This window comes from Stegodyphus dumicola, chromosome 2 (assembly GCF_044657685.1).
Source record: "Stegodyphus dumicola isolate Sdum_Otavi_A_Nest chromosome 2, ASM4465768v1".
Classification (NCBI taxonomy): domain Eukaryota; kingdom Metazoa; phylum Arthropoda; class Arachnida; order Araneae; family Eresidae; genus Stegodyphus; species Stegodyphus dumicola.
This window is the reverse complement of record NC_140769.1, coordinates 208,301,816-208,328,766: the sequence shown is the minus strand read 5'-3', so window position 1 is coordinate 208,328,766 and position 26,951 is coordinate 208,301,816. Positions and strand designations below refer to the sequence as shown.

General features: G+C 33.3%; 1 protein-coding gene across 1 annotated transcript; it reads left to right on the top strand.

Moving 5' to 3' along the window:
* The first annotated feature begins 4,676 nt into the window (after positions 1 to 4,676).
* LOC146998804 (uncharacterized) lies at positions 4,677 to 15,501 on the top strand. Its single transcript, XM_085811675.1, has 2 exons — positions 4,677 to 5,957; positions 10,637 to 15,501. Exon 1 carries the CDS (start codon positions 4,970 to 4,972, stop codon positions 5,801 to 5,803), a length of 834 nt encoding a protein of 277 aa, XP_085667801.1. The 5' UTR covers positions 4,677 to 4,969; the 3' UTR covers positions 5,804 to 5,957; positions 10,637 to 15,501.
* Positions 15,502 to 26,951: the final 11,450 nt, after the last annotated feature.

The window sequence follows — 26,951 nt, the reverse complement described above, 5'->3', positions numbered from 1 at the left end:
CTATTGACCCGTTCCGCTATATTTGATTGCGGCCGATACGGAACCATTTTTAAATGACGTATGCCCAGTTTTTGGCACATGTCTTCAAATATATTACTTACAAATTGAGGACCATTATCCGATATTACTTTTAGGGGCGCCCCGTATTTTAAAATATATTTATTTAAAATAGAATCAGTAACTAATTTCGAGGAGGCTCGTTTTAAGGAAACAATTTCGATCCACTTACTAAAATAATCAACCATAACAAGGTGATAGCCACTTTTATTTAACTGACTTTTTGGGAAAGGGCCCAATAAATCGATGCCAATTATTTCCTTTGGAAATTCCGATTTAATACTATTTAGAAACCCGGCCGGGCGGAAATTAATATAATTAACTGCTTGACATGTTGGGCAGGACTGGACATACGCCCTTGTTAACTTTTGCAGCTCAGGAAAATAAACTGCTTCGCGTACGCGTTGGATGGTTTTTCGAATACCAGCATGAGAAGCTAAAGCGGAGTCGTGTAACTCCTGCAGTACGTTTAATCTAAGACTAGCTGGGATAACAGGTCGAAATTCGTTGTTGGAATTCGTAGTTTTTGTATAAAATAATAGACCATCTATTAGTTCGTAATGGGCCGCCCTATTTCTTATCGCCACAATATATTGGTGGCTAAAATTTTCAGGATCCTTTAAATAATCATAAATATTTTTAAATTCAGGATCCTTACTCAGTTCGGTTATCACAGTTTCTCGGGAATGTAACTTACATGCTGTGAGCATTGCCACCTTTACAGTATTAACTTCTTCATCTATTTTTATTCTGGATAGGGCATCTGCTACGATATTTTCCTTTCCGGGGCGTGTGCTTAATTACCAGATTATACTCTTGTAACTTTAGTGCCCATTTTATTAACCTTGTGGATAAGTTTTTCCCTGAGTACAATCTAGTTCCCGCCGCATGATCAGAATACACTGTTATTGGACCTTTCGAAAATAGACTCGGAACTTTTGCACTGCTAACAGAACTGCAAGTGCCTCTCTCTCAGTCGCGGAATAATTTTTTTGTGTTTGATTTAAAGTTCTACTAAAAAATGCCACGGGCTGCTGATTTTGCGAAAGTACCGCTCCTAGCGCATAATCCGAAGCATCCACTGAAATTTCTAAATTCTCATCGTTTTCAGGAAATTTCAAAACAGGGGCTTGCGTTAATGCTTGCTTTAATTTCTCGAAAGCACTATTGGCTTCGGCCGTGGACGAGAAAATTGCCTTTTTCCTTTTTAATTTTAACAATGGTTCAACAATAGCTGCAAAATCTTTTATAAAACTCTAACTTCAATCTTTGGAAGAGTCAAATTTTTCACAATAACTGTATTTAACTTGAAGAAAGAGGGCTTTTCTTGGCCTTCGGATTTCCGCACCCTCCCGTCAGCAGAAATCCGTTTTAGTTTAATTTTCTTTCTTCCTTTCCATGCCTTCCTTGTTTTTCCGCTGGCCTTCAGACTTTTTTTCTGGCTTACTATTGAACTGTCGACGTTCGCCGGTTGTTTTTGGATACTCAGGTTTCCTTGCCCTCTGATTCGATTTGCTTCCGTAGCCGTGTTCTTGCCTTTGCTGTGGTCTTGGCGCACCAAATTGGCTTCGTTGCTCAAACTGGCGTCTTCATTCGATGTCCGCCGTTCTTCTATTTTCAAACTGGATTGTTAGCTCAAATAACTTTTCCAGTGTAGTCGGATTCCTTAATTAAAAAAAGTCTTGTACTTGGGGAACTAAACTCGGCAAAATCACTTGAATTATCTCAGGATCCGGACGGTTTCCATACAAGAGTTTAAAGACGTGAATTTTTCTTAAAATAAAGGTGGAAAGATTTTCGATTCGTTGCTGGTATATGCTGAAGAGTTCCGTTTCTAAACTTGCACGATCTCTTACGACAGGGAAGGGTTTTACTAAGGCAGTCTTAAAATTTTCGTAAGTATAGGTGGGACTTCCCGCTTGACCCAAGAGGCTTCTGCCTATACATTTGAACCAATTAAGCGCTTGGCCCCTCAAAGCGCTGGTAGCTAAGGTGACTTTATGGAACTCATGGACTGGATACAGCATGAAGTGGTCATCCAATTTTTCCAAAAAACTGGTTACCGGTGAGTTTCCATTAAATGTTGCTTCTGGTTTCATCGATGCGCGCATGGTCTGTACGATGTACCCAAATCCTTCCAGGGCGGCAGCTGGCATTTCTGGATTCTGAGTCGCTTCTGCAGGCACCACAGGTTCTTCTTGAAACTCGGCCATGGTTATTCTTCTTCGTCGGGCGCCACTATCAGGACTTGTATTCCTCTTTACTTGCTTTGGAAACATGAACTATCCTGACTCGGAACAGGGAGCTTACTCAAGCTATGTTTACTAAATTACGTGATTCAAATCTTATTTATTGCAACAACTTAAACTGTTATGACACTTTCAATTGCACAAGAGGCCCTTGCTTTTACAACTGCATTTATTTGCGGAACACTTCCTTTTGCAATAACAGTGTGTACATATACTCCTCTCTTTTCAATCTACACCAGAGCATATCTGTGATTGTCGACATACACCGGTGAGGGTCCGAATGTAGAAGAATGTAATGCAATATTCGATCTTTCACCGACGTATTTGGTGAATGTTAACATTCTCCGGTGAAAGTCGACATTCTTTAATTTCGGTCTTTCGAGGTAACATATTTTTATACGATTATATACATATATATATATAATATATATAACACTTTAAATTGCACAAGAGGCCCTTGCTTTTACAACTGCATTTATTTGTGGAACACTTCCTTTTGCAATAACAATGTGTACATATACTCCGCTCTTTTCAATCTACACCAGAGCATATCTGTGATTATCGAAGTACACCGGTGAGGGTCCGAATGTAGAAGAATGTAATGCAATATTTGATCTTTCACCGACGTATTTGGTGAATGTTGACATGCTCCGGTGAATGTCGATATTCTCCAATTTCGGTCTTTCACGGTAACATATGTTTATAAGATTATATATATATATATATATATATCGTGTATATATATTGTTTATATATATATATATATAATCGTTTATTGCAATGTATTGTCGGAAACGCTTTCCTGGCCCATAGGGACGAGAGACAACACAAGAAAAATATGGTACGAACATTGTAAAGATATTTTTTTATTTTCCTTAGCGCAGCGGAAACCAAGAAATAAGAACAAAAGCAGGGGATCGCCATCAAAGAAAGTATTCGAAAGTTCCTTCGGAACGTATCCTAAACATGGGTTTGGTAGAGATAGTCCAGTGCATTGTTCAGCAAGATCACGAGAACTAACTTGCATTATCAGTTCGTCTCGGGGTACTTCAACACATAAGTGCACGAAACCCCAGTTAGAAGTCCAACAGGAACTTGTGGCACATATTGTGGCAGGTGCTGGTAAAGTCCTGGGGATGCACGGTATTTTCCAGAGCATCTCATGTTGGATGTACGAGAGATGGGATACCCGTAACAGGGTGCAGGTCGTAATTTCGAACACCTTTTTTGAGGTCCATAAGTGTCTAATTTTGTTCCTACTTTTTAATTTCTCTTGTGCTAAGCGTAACTGGTGTCCGATCTTTCTTGTGTTTTGTGTTGTTTGCACCGGCCAGGAAAGTGTTTTCGGCCATGTTTTGCCATTTAATTTTTCGTCATCGTCGTCTCTCTCATATATGTGTATAATTACATATGACTCAAGTGTTGCTACTATATGATGACATTTACAAACACGGTGTTTAAAATGCTACATATTCCCATCCGAAAATATATTTTTCTTTTCCTCTTGCCCTTCAAATAAGATATATGTGTCCTTCATTGCAAAATTACCTGGAACTTTAATTTTCCTTTTTTCGAGGACAATGGAGAGCATATTTCAGTATAGGCAGCTGTCAATATTCAAACATTAAATTGTAAAAGCCATTAAAGTGTGGCCGAAATGATCAGAAGGGCTAAATTCGCATAAGGATTTAGGAAATACATTTTGAATGATTTTGTAAATTTTCCTTCAATAAATTTAATGCAACAGGCAAAAGAAATTACAGGGAACAATAAATATAGGAGAAAACAGGTATATCTTTTCCTAATTTACTTTGATTTGATTGATTTCTTTCTTTCTTCCTGTATAAATAAATAAACTTTAAGAATGCAACTGAAGAATGAGAATAAAAGTTTCAATTGAAACAAATGGTGGCAAAAATCCTAGTGCGGCTCTGATGGACTACGAAAAAGACCAGCAATATGATCCGAATTTTGAATAACGAGAGAAAATTTGAAATCTGTGCAGCCAGCGATGCAAAGAGACTCGTTAAAATACAGGTTTGGCTGATTCAGAAAGAACGTTACGTGTATATCTTCTAAAATGCTTTTTCCATCCTTTGTTTGTAGTTGTTTCCCTTTTCATTTCAGTTTCCTTTTTTCCTCCTATTTTGCAATTTTCGTCATTGTTTCCCTCTGTTTTTAAGCCACCTGTTTATTATTTCTGTTATTATTATTGCAACTTATGTAAAAATTAAGTAAGGAAAAGTAAGGCACTGAAACTTTGCAAATTATTACGCTCTACGTGAGATTCATGGAGGCCGCTTATTGCATACAAATAACGCAAAATACTTTAACTTATCTGCTTGGCTTTAGGTCAGAACAACGAAAACAACAAATTCACCCTTTGTAGAAAACAATTCTGCCAGGCAATAATCTACGGGGAGTTTTTTCCCTATGAAACTGAGCCAAAAGTGTTATATAGTATCTAAATATGGAAGTGTTGTACATGTTAAACGTGATCGTCATTGCATTACTTTCACTATTTTACTAATGAAATAAAGATATACCGATTTTTTTGTAGATTGGAAAATCCTCCTTGTGATCATGAAAAGGAGCAAAAACTGGAAAACGAGAAAGAACTGGAAAACGAGAAGGAACTGGAAAAGAAGCGAGAATCGGAAAAGATGCAAAAACTGGAAAAGAATCAAAAACTGAATAAAAAGGAAGAACAGGAAAAGAAGGAGAAACTGGAAAAGAAGCAAGAACTCGAAAACAAGAGAAAACTGGAAATGACACAAAAACTAGAAAAGAAGCAAGAACTGAAAAAGAAACAAAAGCTGGAAGAGATACAAAAACTAGAAAAGAAGCAGGAACAGGAAAAGATACAAGAATTAGAACAGAAGCAAGAACTGAAAAAGAAGCAAAAATTGGAAAAGAAGCAAGAAATGAAAATGAAACAAGAGCAGAAAAAGAAGCAAAAACTGGAAAAGAAGGAAGAACTGAAAAACAAACAAAAACTGGAAAAGCAACAGAAACTAGAAAAGAAGAAAGAACTGGAAAAGAAGCAATTACTGGAATGGATTCAAAAACTAGAAAAGAAAGAAGAACTGAAAAAGAAGAAAATACGGGAAGGAATACAAAAACTAGAAAAGAAAGAAGAACTGAAAATGGAGAAACATATTGAAGAGATGCTAAAACAAGCACACAAAAGTGAACTGGAAAGGCAAAAGTTGAGGGAAAAATTGCAAAAACCAAAAAAGAGAGACCTGAAAATGAAGAAGGAACTGGAAAAAATGCAAAAACTGGAAAAGAAGCAAGAGCCGGAAAAGATGCCAGAAATGGAAAATATAGAGGAGTCTGAAAAGACGCAATACCTGGAAAAGAAGCAAAAAACGGAAAAGATTCCAAATCTGAAAGACAAGCTGGAACCGGAAAAGAACTGTCAAACCCGAAAAGGAAACCGGTTGAACTGCGAAAAGAGCCAGAACTGGATACCGACTGTAGAACGATTGATTTAATAACCAAACGAAGCAAGACCCGGAAAAGAAAAATAGAACAAATAAATCATATACCTGCTTCATTTTACCAAAATTTATTATCAACAACATTTTTATTATCAAGAACTTTATGGTGTTCTTAGTATATGGACGGCATTTGATAATATTTTGCTCGGTAAGTGTAACTACTGATATATTATAAGCTAGTAATTAGTCATGCTAACTTTAAGATACCAGTATTATTTTAGCAGCAACTAAGTACACTCTTTCGTAGTTCAGATCTATGTTTTCAGTGCCTTTCATGGCTGCGAGGTCTTCCGGTTTTACCTGGAAAGTCACAGTTTATTGACTTTTTTAACACATAGCTTTACACATGACAATATTTTTCAACAATAAATTTATGTTGTGCTACTGGCTTTAAATTGTGCAAATAAATATTGCACGGCATATCTTTCATAATTGAACTCATGAAATTAATTTATACAAATTTCATTTTAAAATTTGTTTGACCCTGAGCTGTCTTATCCAACTGCAGATATTCATAGAACTTTATATCAAGGTTCAAAGAAACGTTCAAAAAGGAATGTTTATCCACTTTTAATTATGTGTTAATCAGCATGATTTGCATTACTAAGATTGTAATTCTAAACAAATTAAAAGCTATTGTAGTATGTACATTAGCTTTTCATTTGCTTTCACCTTGTTTAAATTCAGTTTGACATACCACAGTTTCCGTCTCTACTCAGGATTTTTTCAGTGTAAAAATTCAAGATTACAAATTGAAATGAGCGAAAGAAATAACTTTTAAAATGTGTGTATACATTACATCAGAATCATAATATAATTAGATAAATAAACTGAATAATATGTTATAAAGCGAATTTATATCAATTTCGATTTCTTTCAAAATAGAAATTCCTTCGCACCTCACAAATCTCACAGAAACTCTCGGTTTGTGATTCGTGAGCTTTAGTTTTTTATATTTGGAATTTGGCAGCAATATGATTCACTGTTACGATGCAAATTCTTGCTCACAAATTGGTTATCTAACTAGAAAATGGTATAATTAAAATAAAATGAATATTATTAGATGGAAATGTTGGTTTCCTTTGCGTTTATCTGAATGGTATCGTATATATAAACCTGTTGGAGACGTTTTTTTCCCACACATCGAATAGAGACACATAGTCACATAATACAAATAATATGAATACAAGAATATAGTGTAAGATGATGCTCTACCACATTTCTCTATTACTTAAGACTGCGAAAGATTTGTTAAAGCATTACAGGATCATACTCTGATGGATCTCGCCGTTCTGTTCTGCCCTCGAAAACACATTATCTTAGTACAATAGATTACTTTTGAAGGAATGGATTATTTGAAAACATTGTAACTGTAAGAATTATTCTCTGACGTTATTACTGAAAAAGCGGCTGAGAGCATAATCTTTGGCTATGCTCTTTAAGCTGTATTAAAACCATTTTGAAATGTAAGGCCTACAAACTGAAACGTAAATTTATCTTATTTCTGTACTATTCATTAGAGTTATATACATTCCCATCAATAGATACTGAATGGCTAAATATTCTGCTTACCCAAATCAGTTATTTTTTTTCTCTCTTCTTTTTCTTAATTTTAATTAGTCCGGAAAGTAAAGCTATAGAGAATTTCACTTCTTCATTAGAAATCTGATTTAGAATTTTGTTTTCGGAGATAAAAGTTTGAATTCTTTATCCCTTTTCTAAACACAAAGATTGAAAAACGTAACATCGAAATTTTGAAAACATTTATACACTAATAGAAGGGAAAAAAAACAGAATATAATGCTTCAGCAAGCATGTAAATATCTCTATCACTTAAGTTTCAGCTATGTTTGCTATAGTATATTCAGGCGTATAAGGCGCACTTTTAAAAGAAAATGCAAGATTGAAATTTATGGGTACGCGCTGTACGCCAGCTATAAAAATGTTATGTTTAGAAATATGGAAAAAGTGATTAGAATTAGATAAAATTAGATTTCTGCGTGTAATTAAATGCTTTTTATTTAAGAGAAATAACATAGTTTATGTACTTAAAAATTTTCGTTATCGGATTCTGTTTCATTTTCACCTTCACCTCTGATCCATACTTGCATAGACAGATCCAAGTTCCTCATATACGTCTCAATCTATAACTTCAAGCACATCATCGAATTCTGTTTCAGTTTTGCCGTAACTTTTACTCTGATCCACACATAAATAATCATCTTTCGTTGCATCTAGACCGTCAGATATACCACATAAATTAAACGGGTTTAATTTTATTCCGTGATTTTATTATCTACTGACACACTATTTATGCACTGACATGACGTATTTGGTCTCCATTTGTAATTAGTTTTTTCACCTTCACTTTTGTTCGAGTATTCCACTAACGTTTAAAATATTCTATCGATGATTTATTGACATATATGTCTAATATATGAACTAATGGCAATAATCCGCTTGGATAAACTGTCATATCTGTGTAACACTCTTTCAACAACATATTTGTGCTATCCGTTAGATGGAGGATGAACATGTCCCAAAGTATTAGACTTTCTTGATTATCTGAGGCAAAAGGAAGCTTTTGCCAAATATTTCTTATCCACAGTTTCACAACATTTTTCTCCGCCGATCATTTCTCGTGAATACGGATGAAAACACTTTCGGGAAACTGCACTTCAGCAAAGTCTTTCTTTTCAAGATATCGATGAGCTTTTAATTTCGTACGGTCGGCTAAGCAGGAGATCAGTACGGTGAGGTGAGATTTCTCGTTGGCCTATTGATTTTATGTTAACCGTTATTTTTCTTTCATATCATTGTTTCTTTATCTCCTACTATATCAAAACTTCAGGAATGACATCGATATTTGCAACACGTGATAGTAAATAAAGTTTAACATATTTTTAAAAACTCATCAAAGTTTTATCTCTATATTTTCGAAGCCTTTGAAAAAATTTTATCTCTTTTTCTCGGAGAACTGAATTATTCCGTGAAGTAAATCGAATACACAACCTCAGTTTGCTTTAGAGTTTTCACTTCCATTTGCACTCGTTTTTTCTATTTTTAAGGCAAAGAAACGTACGCTGTTTCTTGTTACAATTAATCCATTCTAGTGATGATGGGGATTTTCTACAATGCAGTTTCCAACACTTTCGCCGACGGTAAGCTATTTCATTACTTCTTTATGCAATACACATTTATTCTTTGGCGCAATAATCATTGTAAAATTTCATGCCTCTTCCACTCGTGTACGAAGCATTCACGAAAACCATCCTGCATGATTTCCATTTTCTTTCGCAAACTGAATGACTTAACATTTGAAACTTGCATAGTGTTTGTTTCGTTCGGCGAAAGCCATAACTACTGGTGAAGAAAGCACTGGATGAACTACACTTCACTAAAAGCAAATGTGATATCGTTAAGTCTTTGATGTTGACATCAGAACCACGGCTTCAAATGACTACAGAAAGAAGAAACATGACTCCTAATTCCGCAAATTCACTTTGGTCGAAAGTGCACTCTTATCCAAATGATGTTCCTTATTTCTCGAAGTCCTAGAATAACATTCTCTTCCACATCCAGAATGAATACAAATCACCTCCTACCTTGCAGAAATATTTTCCCCGATAATCATTTCTCCTGCGCACCACCTTATCGCTTGCCAAACTGCAATGTTTCCGCAATTGACATATTTGCTCGTGTTTCCTAAGGTATGAAATAATCAAGAAGAGCTGTTGCGAGATATGATGTTTTTGGTATTGCCAAACCACCATGTGTATTTTATTGCTTTCTTTATTTACTAAAGACCTGATGCATTGTAATTAAGCGATATAAGAACTTGATTTATATGCGATTACGTTTTCTTATACAAAATGTTCCAACAAGGTGCTTATGGGTTGTAATTTCATTTATTCAAAACTCAGTCTAGTTATATTTATAAAATTTTCAATAGCAAACGAAAGTTTTAAGAAAACAGTTTAAACGTTTTGGGTCAAGATACTTTTCAAAAAAAGTCTAATCCAAGAATTATTTATATGAGAAATTTTATGTAAAAACAAATGGCGCACATTTTTACGTTTGAAATTTACTGGCATATTCCATGCCAAATTTAGTAAGAGATTTCAGGTTTTTACCAGCTATAGGAATTCAAGGATTTCTAGAATAATTTACAAAGTCAAGGACGAGTTCTGTCTATTGTTAATTGGTATTTTCATTTCCAAAATAGAACATTGAAAATTAAATTTTGAGAGAAGTCTTTTTAATTTTTTTGGCACGCTGCATAATGAGTTCATTTCAAAAAAGCTGAAAATAAAAGTATCAGTTTTCTACATTTTACTAATTATTCTTTCCTCCAATACCTAGACTTCATTTCGGAAACTTTCCTTTTGGTTATAAGAAATAAATCACAAAACAATTGACTGATGTCAATCGAAATCAGACGGAGATACTTATGTTCAAAATTATTTCATAACGAGTGCAAACTTTTTCCTCATAAAATTATGAGTGTCGGAGAAACATATGAAGAGCTAGGCTTCGTAATTTTTACAAAACAAATGACTTTAAATTTAAAAGTACCAAAGCGCAAACATTTACGTTTTTCAAAACACATTTGTACTTGCAAGTCAATGCCTACCACAAACGACCAAGATCCGGTCTGAACTTTTGCAGACAGTGCACAGACATGCGTTTCGAGTACCTTTCATTTTGGTTATTTGCGTATGCCATGTAACCTTCTCAAATATTCTCATGCTTGTGACTCAGAATTGAAATATCATTTTAACTGATATTTTTATGTGATGTGTAACAATAATTTTGTTTATTTTTCAGGATGAAGATTCAGGCCCCCTTTGCGCATACCGACTGTAATTTGAATAGCCAGTTTACAATAACAAGCTTAATAGTAACCGACCGTCATAGGAAGACGCCCGAGGCTTAAAGGAACGCGAATCTCTATCAAAGTTGCAACTTGTGTAAATGCAATTTTGACTTTTAAATTCTTTTATTTTCCCTTTCTCGTGTCAAAAATGTTTCTTTCTTCAATATTTAGTTTAATAACGTGAAACTTTAATTTAAATTTTTCTTTTCGCTATTTTTACTTTAAAAAGATTTTAAGTTCTTTCATTTTACAAAAGTAATACTGATTTAAAAAACTATAAATATTTCCTTTTGGTTTTTTATTTTAAAAAATTGCTTTTAAATTCTCACTTTATTTATTTTACAGAAATATTATATACTCTTATAAGCTAAACATATTTCTTTTTTGTATTTCCATAAATGCCATTTTTTCAAAAAATATTTTACTCCTTTTCATTAAGGGGTGTTGGAAACCCTATAGCAACAATGTTGAATTGGCAATTTTTGGATTACCTTTTCTGAAAATCTGCTGTTCTTACAGGCTTGAAGGTTTTTACGTAATTAAAGTACATCTATCACCTCGCGCTCTTACAAGCACGAGGCAGGTTCGTCTATGCGCTCGCCATAGTAGGAAAATAATCTCTATCTTTGAAATTTTATCCTCTAATTTATTACACATAACGGTACACAATATACAATAAAACAAATATCACTAGTATAGTATACATTTAATTATATACATAATATAAGGCGTGCAAAACATGTTTTAAGTAATCTCAACTATATACATAATATAAGGCGCGCAAAACATGTTTTAAGTAATCTCTTTCCACACGGCATGGCTGCCGGTCCAATCGCTAAAGTACCAAGTCTCGTATTCACGCCACCAGCCTGCCTCGATCGGTTTTTCCGAGGAATCTCGAATTCTTTTAATACGGTGTCTTTAATCATAATATTGTTATATCAATCCATTTCATCGAGAGTCGCGATCAAACTTTTAACTTTTGTTTTTAAACTCTGCAAAATAATTTTCCCTTCTTCAGATATTTTATAGAGATTAAGAATCACTTCATCATGATGTAAAAAGAACAGCCATTTCTCAGCTTTCGATGGTGGGTCAAACATAACTCCTTTCATTATTTTCAAATGTTTCAATAATCGTTTCCCTTGCTCTAAGAATCTCCTATATCTTGATAAAAATAAGAACCTTAATTTCTCATTTCCATATAAAATATACTTTCTCGGTGTCTACTGGTTTTAACGCCTGACATTCGAATCATGTTATTAACAGACATAAAAACAATTATAATTTTCTAAGTTAATATGGTTAATATATAAATTAAGAAGGACTTACCTTTGATCCCGATAGTGAAAATATCGAACGAAGAGCACAACTTGACGCTGATAACTTTAATCATGAGCACACTGCAGTGGCACGTAACTTGACATGATTACAACACGGTAATTCACATTATCCCTGATTTAACTTTTCATGATTTCACTAGGATGATGAACACTGATGATCCCATTTTACCACTCACTGGCTGTTAACTTTTTAGCACATCACGCTTTCACAAATCGGATGAATTTATTTGCACACATGGCCCTAAACGCGCCATTTTCTTTCGTCATAAAAATCTTCTCTCATCGTAGATCCATTCGTGAACTATCACCGAATTTCATTTTATAACTTTCAGTAACTTTTTACAACCATATTTATTTATTATTTTCACTATTTAGTGATTTCCTTTTTCACAATCTTATCCTATCGACTGCACCTCGCGCCGATTCAAGTCCGAGGCGGGTTCGGTCATTTCTCATGCACTCGCCATAATAGGAAAATAATCTCCATCAGCTTTGAAATTTTATCCACTAATTTATTAAACAATACACAATAAAACAAATACCACTACTATACATTTAGCTTAAGTTATCTCTTTGCACACGGCATGACTGCCGGTCCAACCGCAAAAGTCACAAGTCTCGTATTCTTCCCACCAGCTTGCCTCCACTCTGTTTTCCGGCGTAACTACGTCCCTTCCTTTAACCGTCTTTCGCCCCTCGCGGATAAAATGTTCTGGAAACGTCTTTCGCTAAGGGAAGTAACATCACAATACCTAGCTGAATATACTGAAAAGAGCTTTTTTATCATTTTAAATTTTAGAGTATTTTACAGTATATTTTGTTACGCATAGTAAAATTTAGCACTGATTATAATCAAAAGCTCTTTTCGGCAAATATTTGGAAGCGTAGTAAATAAGGTATAAAAATTTCAGATACCTGTGAGCAGTAGTTCTTGAGAACAGGTACTACATCGAGTATAAAAAATCACGTTCGGGGGAAAACGCGATTTTATGTAAAAATTCTCAATTATCAAAGTATTCAATGACAAATTAAAGCTAGATTTTGTACAGTCCTAATTTTCATAGAGATTAAAGAACGGTGTTTTAAGAAAGCTAAAATTGTAGAGAATTTGAAAATGCAAATATCAGAAATCCTCATTTTATGAAATGTTTTGGCTTTCATCACCCCTTCAACTATTCTATTCTTTAAAGTCCTTTCTCTTTTTTTTCTATTCTGGTAAAACTTGATATATAAATTTAATTCTTTGTCTTTTAATTTTTAATTTTATATCTCTGGTCGCATTTCTCTTTAACGATTAACATTTTGCATTTGGCTTATTATTATTATATTAAAATTATGCAAAATGAACAAACAGTAAATAATGAGATGCTCAATTAAAAACAAATACAGATTTAATGATAAAAGGGAAATTTTTAATGTCATTACAAACAAGATTTCAAGGGGTTCAAGAGGCCGTTGCCTAAAAAAAAAAGAAAACAATTCGTCGTTTCCGGAAGAAATGAAACTTTAAAAAATATTTTCGTTGTCACAAAAACCAAACTTTTTGAAACATTACGTTATTCAAACTCTTACGTCACTTCCGAGTGTCACGTTATCTAAGATGGCATAGGTTTCGGCTACGTACCCAAGCCTCTGGCATCTCTTGAGGGCGGTTGGTTACTACACCTGAACCAACGATAGTGAACTTCCGGTGATATCCTTCTGTCTGTACCTGAATGAAACTGGCTCTATTTGACGGCACACTAGCGAAACACTAAAAAGTCATGATTTAAACGACGATGATTTGAATAATTTAACTGGAATTTTGAGGACGACAATTTAGATTAACTGCTGCTGATTTTTTATTTAGGTGGTCGTGAGTATATGGTTTAGTGATGAAGAGTATGAATAATTGAGTAGGATGATAATAAAACTTTAGGTGATCGGGCTTTGTATCTAGGTGAAGTTTTTTTATTCTGACGACGACTTCAATGATGATGATGAAGATGATACATAGGATGGTTTAGAATGACTGCTGTGATTTGGGTGATGATGGTTTATCTTATTCTGACGATGATCATGGTGACGCGATATACATGATGGTTAAAATGACGATGTGTATTAAGTGATAATAAATATTTAGATGAATTTGATGGTGACATAGTTTTGACTGATGACGATTTTATACATGATGTGAGAGTGATTTATATAATACTTTAGAGGAGTTAGACAATAAAGACGATGATTAAATGAGGATGAAGAAGATGATGATTTGGTTGATATTGCTTTCTATTTAGATGATCTGGAAGATTATGATTTATCTATCTCGACGATGATAATGGTGATGATGACATATACGACGGTTTAAACTGAAGGTATGATTTCGATGATGATGATTATTTAAATGATGGTTTTGAATTATCTGGTGATAATTTTATAATTTCTTTCTTGGTTATTCAGATAACAATTTTGATGGTGATTTAGAAGTTTGAGGTGATAAAGACGATGATCAAATGATACTGCTTTTTATTTAGTTGATTTGAGCTATAATGATTTATCTTAATTTGGCGATATTTTCAATGACGATGATGATGATAATATATATATATGATGGTTTAACATGAAGATGTGTTTTGGGTAGTTATGCTTAGTTAGATGTCTTAGATTAGCAGATGAAGTTGATTGGATTTAGAAGGAAATTTATATATATGATGATTTCAATGAGTTAGATATTGATTTAGATGAAGGTATATTCATTTGATAATGATTATTTAAACAATAAGAGGGTCGTCCGAAAAATTACTTTGCCGTAAACCATAAAAAACAAAGTCTTATTACCTGGAAAAACCTATTGCAAAAGATACAGCTATATTTCTGCTACTTCTCAGCATAAGAAACATCGGAACTATACCAATTGTCATAGCGTCGGTTACCTATTTCCATTAGAGTGTCATAGAAGTCTGTCGCCTGGGAAGAAAGGCAGCCCGTCACATTTGTCTGCAACATTTCACCTGTAGGAAAGTGTGCCCAGACAAGAACGTCTTCAGGTGCAATAACACGTGGAAGTACTTAACAGCAAGATCGAAGCCATAGAATGGATGGTCAGACATCTCCCAGCGAAACGTCTGCAACATATATTTTGTGGAATTCCCCGTATGCGTCCGATGTTGTCGTAGGACACCACAACACCAGCACTGAGCATCCCAAACCATTTGTTCTGAATGGCTCTTCAGATGTTCTCTAGTAAAGCGCAATAAAGATCAGCTTTCACCGGAGCACCACTCGCCAATTCGTCAATGAGCAGAATGCCTTTACTATCCCAGAATACCGTGGACTTCAATTTCCGTGCATAGACTGAGGATCGTCCGGCGCGTGGATCCCTGTGACGCCAATCAATTGTGAGTTGCTGTTTTCTGTGGTGAAGTGAGCTACCCACATCTCATCACCTGTAACGATTCTGTTAAATTGCGTTCAATAAACTGATTTATGTATCTGCTGCCTCTAGTTCTTTGTGTTTAAGTTTTGAGTATTCGAAATGGAACTCAAATACAATCAATCATATATATAGATTACATATCAATTCATATATTTGAATTAAATACATATTTACTTACCGGCCCGAAACTTTCTTAACACGTTGAGCGCGGCGCCGGTCTCTGGGGATTGACAGTGAACTTTCCGTGTGGCCGGCGTCGGTCCCTGGGAACCGGCACTGGAATTTTCGTTTGCCTGGCGTCGTTCCACGGAACCGACAGTATAAGTTAAAAAATAAATATAGTCTCAATGAAATGTGATCAAATTTAGCATTAATGAAATGTATTGAAACATTCTAAACAAAAACACGGCTTAGCTTTAAGGCTTAGCTCGCTGCCGGCTGAACGGAAAGGACAGCAAATTCGGCGCCGAACTCAGCGTGTTAATTAGAAAGCTACCGCTCGGCCTTAAAAACGCACAGCAGTTTGGTTTAAATAACCATTGATAACACTATTCTATGACGTTCTTTCTATAACGTTCTATAACGTATTATTCTATAACGTTCTTTCTATAACGTATTATTCTATAACGTTCTTTGTACGTTAAAGTACATATAGCACAAGAGTGTGCAAGGAAACTGATATATAACAAATTTATTTAATATTTTTCATATAATAAGGATAATTTCAAACTGTAATCATAATTCTAAAAATCCATGACATTATCGAATTGAGACCTGTTTCGATGTCAGATATATCTCGTAATGAAATCTGATATTTTTTGAAATTTAACAACTAATTTTTCGAGGTATTTGACAGTCCAATCTGTATAAGTTTCATTTATTTGTTTAAATGTTTGTAAAGTGTTATCACAGATTTTCATAAAAAAGGGTGTGAGAGATAATTGATAAAATTGATAGATAGAAATGGAGGGAATATTATGCATTTGTTCAGAAACATAAACGTAGTATTTGTGAGATTTCTCGCACAGCCAAATTATAATTGTTTTGTTATTTCTTTTTTTTCATATTTAATTCTTTTAAATTAATTTCTCAAAGTTTGTCATAATTTATGTGACTCAACTAGGTACGAAAAATTGATTCGGAATGTAAAAGAAATATATGTATTCTGTAACATTATTTTTTGTAAAGTTTAATTTTTTTTAATTAACAAGGTCTGTAACCAATGTTTGCACTTATTTAATGCACGGAGTTCCAAGCAGTTTCACTCATCATCCTACAAGCTGCAATAAACACAAAAACACAACTCTGAAAATGAAATATTCTAACAAGGATTGTAAAGCCAAAGGCATATAACTAGTCTCTTCTGTATGCTCAGATCATTCAATATGATTTCTCTCACAGCTTATACATTTTCAGATGAGTTACTCACGTTCGTTTTTAAAGGTAATCAAAATAATGTAAAACTGCAATTAAAAAGATTAAAATTTCGACAAATTGACTAAATGAAATATATATTCGCTGGTCGCTTAAAATTGCTTCAACGGTACCTAGTTCCAAATTGCAAGATGGGTATTCCACACACGGATAATCGAGAATTAGTATAACATTCTACAGCAAAACATTGCAAATTCCGTGCTTTTTTCATATAATGCATTCATGCTGTCAGATTTATTATGTCTAATCTTATAATATTATTGTAAAATTACGGCCGGTAGAAATCATTCCTTGAAAATGAAGGCCCCTTGCCACCTTCTTGATGACTAATTTCAAATGGATAATTCAAACGTGGCGAAAAGAGAAATATTAAAATTTTCAAAAATTCGTGTTTACGGTTTTTTAATACCTAGATTTACCACTGCTAACTAATATTATGATATAATAATATATTAATAATTAGTCAAATGAAATTTATGTGGCTTCGTGTCAACCACTTGGTATTTTTAACGCTGTGTTTGAGCAAAAAAAGAATATTGTTTATTTAAGCTATAATAAACATCCTACAGTAACATTTAGTTATTGTACATTGTTTTTTATCAGCACTTACGAGCTGAAGTTTCGTCTTATTAAACTATCCATATTGGTGTTTTTCATGCTCCTATATTGTTTTTGTATATAAATAATGGAAATTACAATTGGGATGATCAGTTCCATAAAACTCTCAGTATTCTGCAATCCTAACCACATGACCAATGGTGCCCCAAACATACAAGAAACAAACAGGTATTTACAAGTAGGAATGATTTTCGAAACGTTTGCTTAAACTCAAAACAAAATAAAACAAAAGGGTCGAATCAAAATGTTAATGTTTCATAAAAATGTGCAGGATAATGTTAGATGTAAAGCCTGTTTTCGTTTCCCTGGCAGACGTACTAGGAAGTTTCATAAATGAAAGTTTTCTCTTTTGGTGGGATAGTGGCTGTGACCTATACATCGAGCATTCATTGCTGGACAGTACGTGTATAATTACAGATAGATAGAGATAAGTAATTAATAGAGTATTTGACATATATAAACTCATCATTCAGATCTTCGAAAGTGTTCAAATAGTAAAAACACGATACCGTATGCTTTCACCACTTCACTTATGATGTAGACTATGCCCATATGAGGTACTTCTCCCTGTTAGAGTTAACTAAATCTTAGCTATTGAAATATAGCATTTTCAAATTCTTTCCATTTGAATTTAACATGAATAATTTTACTCTGATCTCTCTCTTTCTTTTCTGTTTGTTTCTTACTTCTAGCCATCTATATCCAGTTCTATATCTTCTACTTGTGCCTCTGATATTTAATGTAACGGCATTTTGCTTTAGAGTAAATAGATTTAAATTAATTAAAAATTACATTCCTATTTTCAAAATACTTTTATTAATATTTCAAGGTAAACATTTTGATATTCGTCAAATGGAACTCGAACCTAAAATTTAATTTTTATTAAATCTTTAATCTATTTCCAGCACTATGCATAAAAATGCCCTTTCTTGTTAAAATAACGAAACTGATTTTAGATTTACTAGTAATGAATCAAATTGCAAATTGCTTAGTTGACATTTTTCAGCTCTCAGAGTACATTCCATTTAACTATGCAGTAAATCGAATGATTGTTTGCAGTTAACAATATGTAAAAAGCTGTTTGGGCCAGGTCGAGAAACAGGTGGTTTACATCTGGAGGAAACGAATTTTTGACAATGTCTATATACTATATATAAACGAATAATTAGAAACTTCCGCGTAATGCTCTTATGAAATAATTCACTGTATATTAGAAAAGTACGAGAAACAGACGCATATTTTTTCAAATGAAAAAAATCGAAAAATTATGTGCTTACTAAAATCAAAAATCTCAGGCGAACAACAAATAAGGCCTTGTAAGGCCTTATGTATTGTTCCTTATAAGTTATGTGAATTTCCTTATAAGGCCTATTAAATTATACACACTTTTTGCTGCTGATCATTTAAATTTATTTCTTCGAATTGCTCTTTCAAACTTGAATACCCGATTCCTAAAAGAAAGTTGCTGATTTTGAAATAATGTATACTGCTTAATTTTGGTCGTGCGTTTATGAATTTTTTCTAATTTTATTTCTTTATTAGCGGAAGTACCCGATGTCAATTAAGTTAGATTGAAAGCAATGTATCTAACAACAGAGAGAACGATACCGTTGTAATCCTTCTCTAACGATGTAAAAAATACGATTCATAGTTATACATTTTTCAGTCTGGTGCGATATGCAACCCCACATAAAAAATTTCGATAGAAAAATATAATTCTCTCTCATTGTATCAGAAGCAATGTCACTCAGCTTTTAGTGATTTTCGTCTTTCTAATCAAATGGCCATAACAGCTCAAGTTCCATCCAATATTTCACCTATATTCAACTTTAGTCGATTCAATGTCGCAAAATATTTATCATAATTGATGAGAAATCAATAACGCAAACAAACAAACAAACACACAAACAGACATTCTTCTTTATATATATAGGTTATGTAAAATTGACAAATTTTTTTATTAACAAAATGTAAGATTTGCAAGCGAGCAGTAGCAACACTTTTCGAAATAAAACAATTCTATCTTCAACGCCCGAGACTGTTACCACTAGGAAAAATGAGTGCGAAAATTAGAACTTTCAGAATTTTTAATTAGTATTTTCGCTCATGAAAGTGGTTAAGATGAGAATAGTCGAAATGGCTTCCCTCGAATTTTCGGAATCGGGAATAACGTATTTAATGTTTGGGAAAGCTATTTTTATTTCATCTTTTATCTATTTTCGTATTTTAACAAACTCTAGGATTTGAAAGAGAGCAATGGTAACAACTTTCGAAATAAAGCAGATTTTCGTCTCCAGCTTGCGAGACTGTTGCCACTCGAAAAATGAGAAAGAAAATTATCGTTTTTCCGAGTTTTTATTTATAGCTCTGATTTCAGCTACTTTTTTTTTTTTTTTTTTTTTTTTTTTTTTTTGAGAAACGTGACGTCGACCTAATTGTAGAATGTTTGGTGGTGATAGCTATAGTAGTGACCGAGTTATGAGAGGACAAACACACAAACTTTCTTCTTTATATACTATATAGATAACAAGTATGAAACTTTCCCAAATGTAAGTATACGAACCGCGAGACTGTATTAAAATTTGGATTTACTTATTTGTCAAAAAAGAATTTTTTTAAAAATTTGACATCGCCAAAACATGAATATTTTCGTGATTTAAAAACATTTCCATAACTGGAAGTATATTACTACAAGCAACGATCGCAAAAATAAAGGTCGTGTAGGGACTTTTAAGCCGGATAAAGGATGTTGGTGTACATATACGTGAGCATATACATATACGGTTGGTACAGCTAACCTGCAATATAAAGAGAGAAGCAAGCCTACTCTTTAGAAAATTTCAATATTCTTCGGCTAATCGTTTTTGAGTTATGCGAGATACATACACACATATATTATATCTACATACATACAGAGAACACGAAAAAATCCCTTTTAAATGCATTATAAAATATACTATGAAAAGGAAGAAGTCTTTATTCTGTCCGTATGAGATGTCGCACAAAAATCATCCAAATGGATTCAGATATGGACAAAATGGATATTTCCACTGAAATGTGATACTTGAAAATTTTCGTAATTATAATACTTCCTTTATATTGTAAAATGCAGTAATAAAATATTACCTAAATGGGAAATCTTAAATAGATGAGAATTAGTACCAGAATTCCACAGCTATACTTTTAAGAAGTGGTCGTAAAAAAAAAGTGGTTCGCTGAGAACTTCGTTCTAAAAGTTCAAGCAATAACTAAAACATTTTCGAATAAATTGTGTGTGAAAACTGTATGTCCCGTCGTTCAAAAGTAGTGGACTGTAAATTCACTTGATGTTCCCTCAGTTTAGAACCCAAGAAACCTCAGAGTCATAATGTTGACCGAAACTACTTTATTGGCTTTCAAACATTAAGTTGGCTGAGGAACGGCGAAGAACACTTTGACACCTCTGACTTCAGTAGCGGCTCACCAAGTAAACTCGGGAGAACCTCTGCTTAGTTGAAACTCACAGCAAATTAAAAGCTCTAAACCCGAGCTTTACGATCCTAACAAATTTGTGTCTGCGCCTCTCCCCGGTACAAAGAGAGAAATACAATTTGCGTAACATAGAACTAAAATATTTAATCCTTTGCGGCGCACTGTACGTTAAAGTCGGAATTTCAGCAAGAAACGTTGTATTCAGTCTATTTAGTCCTAAATAAGTATACAGGTAAAATTTTGTAAAAATTGCACTTACCGTTTTAATTCTGTGGGTGTTCCATGAGGTGGAACACTGCGCCGCCAGAGCTTTGAAAAGTGCGACTAAGCGAGCATTGCAGTGAAGCACGAAAATGAGTAGAAGCGTTTGCATAAGAATGAAAAAACTCTGTATTATGGCTGTATACATGGTTTCCTGGATATACACAATATTCTTGAATATATACGGATAAATGAGATACATATCTACATACACAAGTCCTATATACAAAAATGTTTATAAATTTTCCTATTTCTTATCTTCGTGAAATTGTTCAAAGCAAGTCACACCTTTTTGATGGAAGCACAAACCAACTAAGATTAAAATAATTAACTACGATTAATATTAACAAAAAAGAAAAATAAGCTTATAATATATAGATACACGAAAAATATCTACACAATTATTGAAAATAAACGGGAATGAGACTAAAAAGGCAGCAAAAATTTCGCGTAGGTCTAAGTAAAGATGAGTCAAGCTACTAATGAAATTCCCGCCTAAAAACTACCCCCAAAAATTTCGAGATGCCAATATTAATGCTTTCATAACACAAAAACCACCTCGCCCCTTAATGCTGCTTTGTTTGAATTCATTCCCTACCCAAAAAAAATCAACAGAAACAGAAAACGAAAACAACGGATGTTCTCTCCTGAGAGCACAGATGTTCTGATTAGTAAGAGCATGAGATTGCTAAAGGCGCAGTGTTCCCGCTAATGGAACACCTGGTTTTATTCAATGATTCTGCGTATGATTTTTGTATGAAAGATTAAAAAAATAATTTGGAGTACAGCCAGCAAAATTATGCCTATCTTTCTCCAAATAAAATTTTTATATCATTAAAAAAATAGAGAAAATTACTTGAAAAAATGGATTTTAATAACACATAATAAATTAACGTTATGTGTCTCCTTGTGATATGCTACTATCTACGGTTTAAAAAGAAAAGTTCAAAGTATATTATAAAAGCATTTTTATCTATTTACGGTTGAATTTAGAGGCTTTCGAAGCGATTCAATTTGGGTGTTCCATGTAGTGGCACACTGAGACACAGAAGCTTAACCATATTTTAGAATCATTTATAAAAATATATAAATGTAAAGTTAAATATAAAATATTCGTTTCAAAGCGATCGTTGACGATTCCATATCTCTTTAGTCTTCCGTTGATGCGGTCATCTTAGAGAGACATTGTGAAAAACCTATATTTACTTATTTTCTCAGAAACATCGGTCATCTTAGGATGGTAATCGACAAGAGGATTTATTGTACCTATATTTTCTTTTTGTAAAATTCTGCGTTTACATTTTCTAGATCTAAATTTAAATTTGATCTTTCTCAAAAAAATAGTGTGAAAATGAATGCATTTCCGTTAATAATCTATTCCGTTAATAACTCTATCTGGCTTTAGGGGTCCAGAGGTAAAGTCGTTGAACGCTGGTAGCTAGACCCAGCACAAAAACACGCTGCTTGAGAATTTTGTGGTTTTTCTAATGTGTAATGTGCGTACGAAACTTTTCCTGAGAAAGTCCTCCCCAAACGCTTCCCTCCCCTTAGGAAAAGAGCCCTAACGTGCTCTTCCAATAATCCAATAAATATAAATACGGTACTGAAATATTACGTAGTTCATCCTGACTTGTGTCATCACAACTAACGAATCGCAACATGCAAAGGATACTTATATAAAAGGATTACTTTGAAGAAGCTGAAGGAAAAAGAACAAAAGAAGTCTTAATTTTATTCAAAGAACATAATATTAGAAATTTCAGACATGCATAAAACTTTTAAATACATTTAATCTAAAATAAATGCTCCTTTTCCCTTTTTTAATTTTTTAAAAATATATTGTTCATGAAGAACTGCCAATACAACTTTATGAAATGACTTAATTAAATAATAACGTTTAATAGTTAAGTAAATAAATTTAAAATTCTCTTAAAATAAAAATTAAATACTGCGTAGTACTCCCATACGTATCATTAATTTTCTACTTCCTTTCAACTTTTCAATGCAAGAGTTCCTTCTTGGATTTTTAGCAAAAAATTATTAATGAAAGGAAATATATGAAATATAGAGGTAAAAATATTCCTCATTCTTACTCGCACCTATAATTCATTACTCGAATACGCACCAGCACCTTTTAAATGTAGAAAAGATATATCTGCAGAATAATCGTCATGCGATTATTTTATTTACTCTCTTTTATAGGAATATATTTTCCACGACGATATTTTTAAACTGCGAAGTTTTGGAACCTCTTTCTGTTCTTCGTCGATGTTTTGTACCACGATTGTTTTCTTCGATGATGTTTTAGACTTACGATATGTTTTCCTGCCTTCTTTTCTCCCACATGTTTTCTACAACGAAGTTTCCCTCTTACGTTGTTTTCTCCGCTACGTTTTCGTCCGCGATGTCTTCGTCGGACCTCCTAGAATTCACTCGCAAGCAAGCGAAATAATCGTTCCATTTAGACTCTTGTCCTTCGACAAAATAATACCTGGCCCATTATGGATTAATGCAAATGTACAGAGACGTATAAGATTATGGGGTTCATTTAAAAATGACTTTTCAGTCCACTTTCATATTAGTTTGATTACCATTAAAAACGAACATGAGAAAGGTGTCTAAAAATTTGCGTCTTATACTTAGGAATTTTTGAATAAGAATACAATCATTTTTTTTTTCTTATGGTTGGCACTTGCCTATGTCGGCATCGTCCTGCCCTAAGGCCAGATCGGTAGTCTCTTTATCATGGAGGCGCCTAGTAGGCGGGACATCATTGCCTCCTATGAAGGGACAGACAATTTTACATCCATGCCTTCTCCGGGATTCGAACCTGAGCCCTACGGTATCGCACTCAGGTTTCCCTAACCACCATAACGCTAAAAAAAGGCTTGCAGCTACAGATTTGATTTTATTCATGATTTATCGTTATAGTCGTTAGAATATTTTATTCTCACAATTAAATTTTTTTTTTTTTTTTTTTTTTTTTTTAGCTTGTACAACGATGATTCAAATTTTAGTGTTTTTCCAGCATCAAAGCGGTTGCGCACATTGATTACAGACATGTTGTTTAAAAAAATAAAATTTACGAAAAAAAAATGCAGATCAATTTTTTAACAGTGGGAATCAATTTTTCGTAACTATTTCAGTAGTGTCAGTTAATTCAGACTTGTAGAGATTAATATTCAAATATTAAAACTGAGACTCGGTCTTTCAGAAAGCCTCACAAGTACTTTCTCTCTTTCCATAACAATGTATGTTATTGTCGTTATGATTGATCAATACCAGTATTGATCACCGATAATTTTTAAGAAAATCTGTGATAACGCTTTACCGACTTTTAAACAAAGGAATGAAGCTTATACAGGGTGAGCTGTCAAGTACTTCAGAAACTGTGTTCTTAAACGTTTAAAAATATTTCATATCTTTTAATGAAATACATCTGACACTGAAGCATGTCTCCATTCGATGATGCCACCGATGCTTGAAATTATATTCACAGTTTCAGCATGTTTATAATAAAAATTGTAACCAATGTGCTACTCACTAGTTTTCTCATATACTCCTGCGCTTTATGTACTTTAAAATTACAAACGGCTACAACTGTGTCTCTGTTCACCTTGTTTATTTAATCAAACTACTTTGTCTTTAACTGACAGAGTGTTGGCTTTATAGTAATATATACTTATCACACTCCTGCTGCTTTGTTTTGTGTTTAAAATGTTTCTTCAGTTTTATTTGGACCGTAAACGCTTCAAGAAAGTAATTCAGAAATCTGATTTAGAATGTGCGTGTTGATGATTGACTGATTCAGATTCTTGATTATTTTCTGATTAGATCTCATTTGCGTCTGCAAAAAGTGCCAATAATTAGGTAATAAATCTATGCAGACTTTTCGTCAGAACTCGTTGGTATGCAAGTAAATAAAATGCTTACACAAATGAATAAAATACTCCTCATATTACCATTTCGACGTTTCATATACAGATAATTTGACTAAAACCTGATAAAATTTATATTTTCTCTCTCATTGTAATGTTTCTTTATACTTTTATAAACGTTCTTCCAAATAAATGTTTCCACAAAATTATTACAATAGGTTCTCAAGCATTACCCTCTTAACCTTCTAAAACCGGGCCGAAATTCTCATATTATAGCTTTCAGACCAGCGCAATCCGAAACAGTTTTGCCCCCTCTTTGACATTTTCCTAATGAGAAAAGTCGTCAGTTCCCCTCCATGGATGAAGTAAAATTTACATGTTTGTCGGACGCCTACGTCCCATAGTAGAGGAGTTGCTAGATTTGCAATTTTTTCGATGATTATTTTGCTTTCATATTTAAGTGAAAGCAAAATTCTAAATAAATAGTGCATAAATAAATGTGCAGTACTGGATGCATATCCAGTGCACACTTTATTTAGAACAAAATGTATGCAATGTTTATATTTCATTCACTATTTCTAATCAATCTCGTAAATAATTTGTGAATTTTTTAACTTTGTTTTCACTCTTCATTTATATTCGCGTATTTTCGTATTAGAAATTAGCAAGCGAGAACAAAATTTAACAAAATATAGTAAATACAGACTAGATCTGTAAGTCTGCAGGCCGGAATGCGATTTTTAATAACATATTTTCATTAATAAAATAATGGTAATGACTAATTTAATGAAATAATAATAATAATATTTATTACCATTAGATGATTAGAATGAGATTCAATACAAATAGATTTTGAGATGAACTTACAGCAATAATAAAGCTTTACATAACAATAACAGAGATTTAAATCTGCTTTTTTCGATAATTTTGTTATTATAATATAAAAATCAAAATCCGAGATACATTGGTTGCGTTTAATAATTAATTTTAACAAATATTACATTGGACTATCAGGCAAAGAAGGTATATCTTTAACGAGAATTTTTCTTTGTAAAATTGGCTTTTGTTTATGTTAGCCGAGAAAAAAATTCGTGACTTATACATGCAATCATCAAAAGAATTTTGAGAACAGTTTTAAATGTTCATGAAAAATTAATTATACGTCAATTTCTTTCCATAGGTAGAAATTTCGTCTAAAACTATCGTTATATCCAAAAGTTGAAGTCTATTTCATTTTCAACGAATATTCTATTTGCACATAATATATTTTCCAATTTATTTTAGAAAGAGTAATCTTTCACGTTTTCAAAAGAATAAGGAAATATTGGGTGTTGATACCATGTAGTAAATTTGTTTTTTATATTTCTTCCAGTAATGAAAACGATTACCCTGCAATATTTTCAAAGCAAAATTAAGAAAACCGTTTACGCCAAATTGTGCATAAAGTATCTTGTCGTGTATATTTTTATTTAAAGTGTGGAATTTTCTCTTTGAAAATATCAAAAATCATGAAGAGCAAAATTAATTCATGAGAAATAACTTTGAAATGCAATAATTCCATTGTAATATGACATAGTGGATAAAAGTGCAATACAGTTTATTTATTCACAAATAATCCCCCTCATATGCGTAATTTATGTACTGTCGATTGAGAAATATAGGTTAGTAAATTAAACCGGTTAATTCAATACTTTTCCTTTATCAATATTTTTACCTGCTCTTCAGTAAAGCGGTAAAGGTGGCTGAACGCTTATAGCTCGCTTGGATTTGAATCCCGGATAAATAGTTGGAGTCATGGTTTTTGTGTAACGTAAATGCAAGCCAGCTTCTCTTAGAAAGTCCTCCG

Bases quoted from the DNA above. Each gene is read 5' to 3' on its own strand.
- LOC146998804 (XM_085811675.1), top strand. From the start codon at position 4,970: ATGCAAAAACTGGAAAAGAATCAAAAACTGAATAAAAAGGAAGAACAG.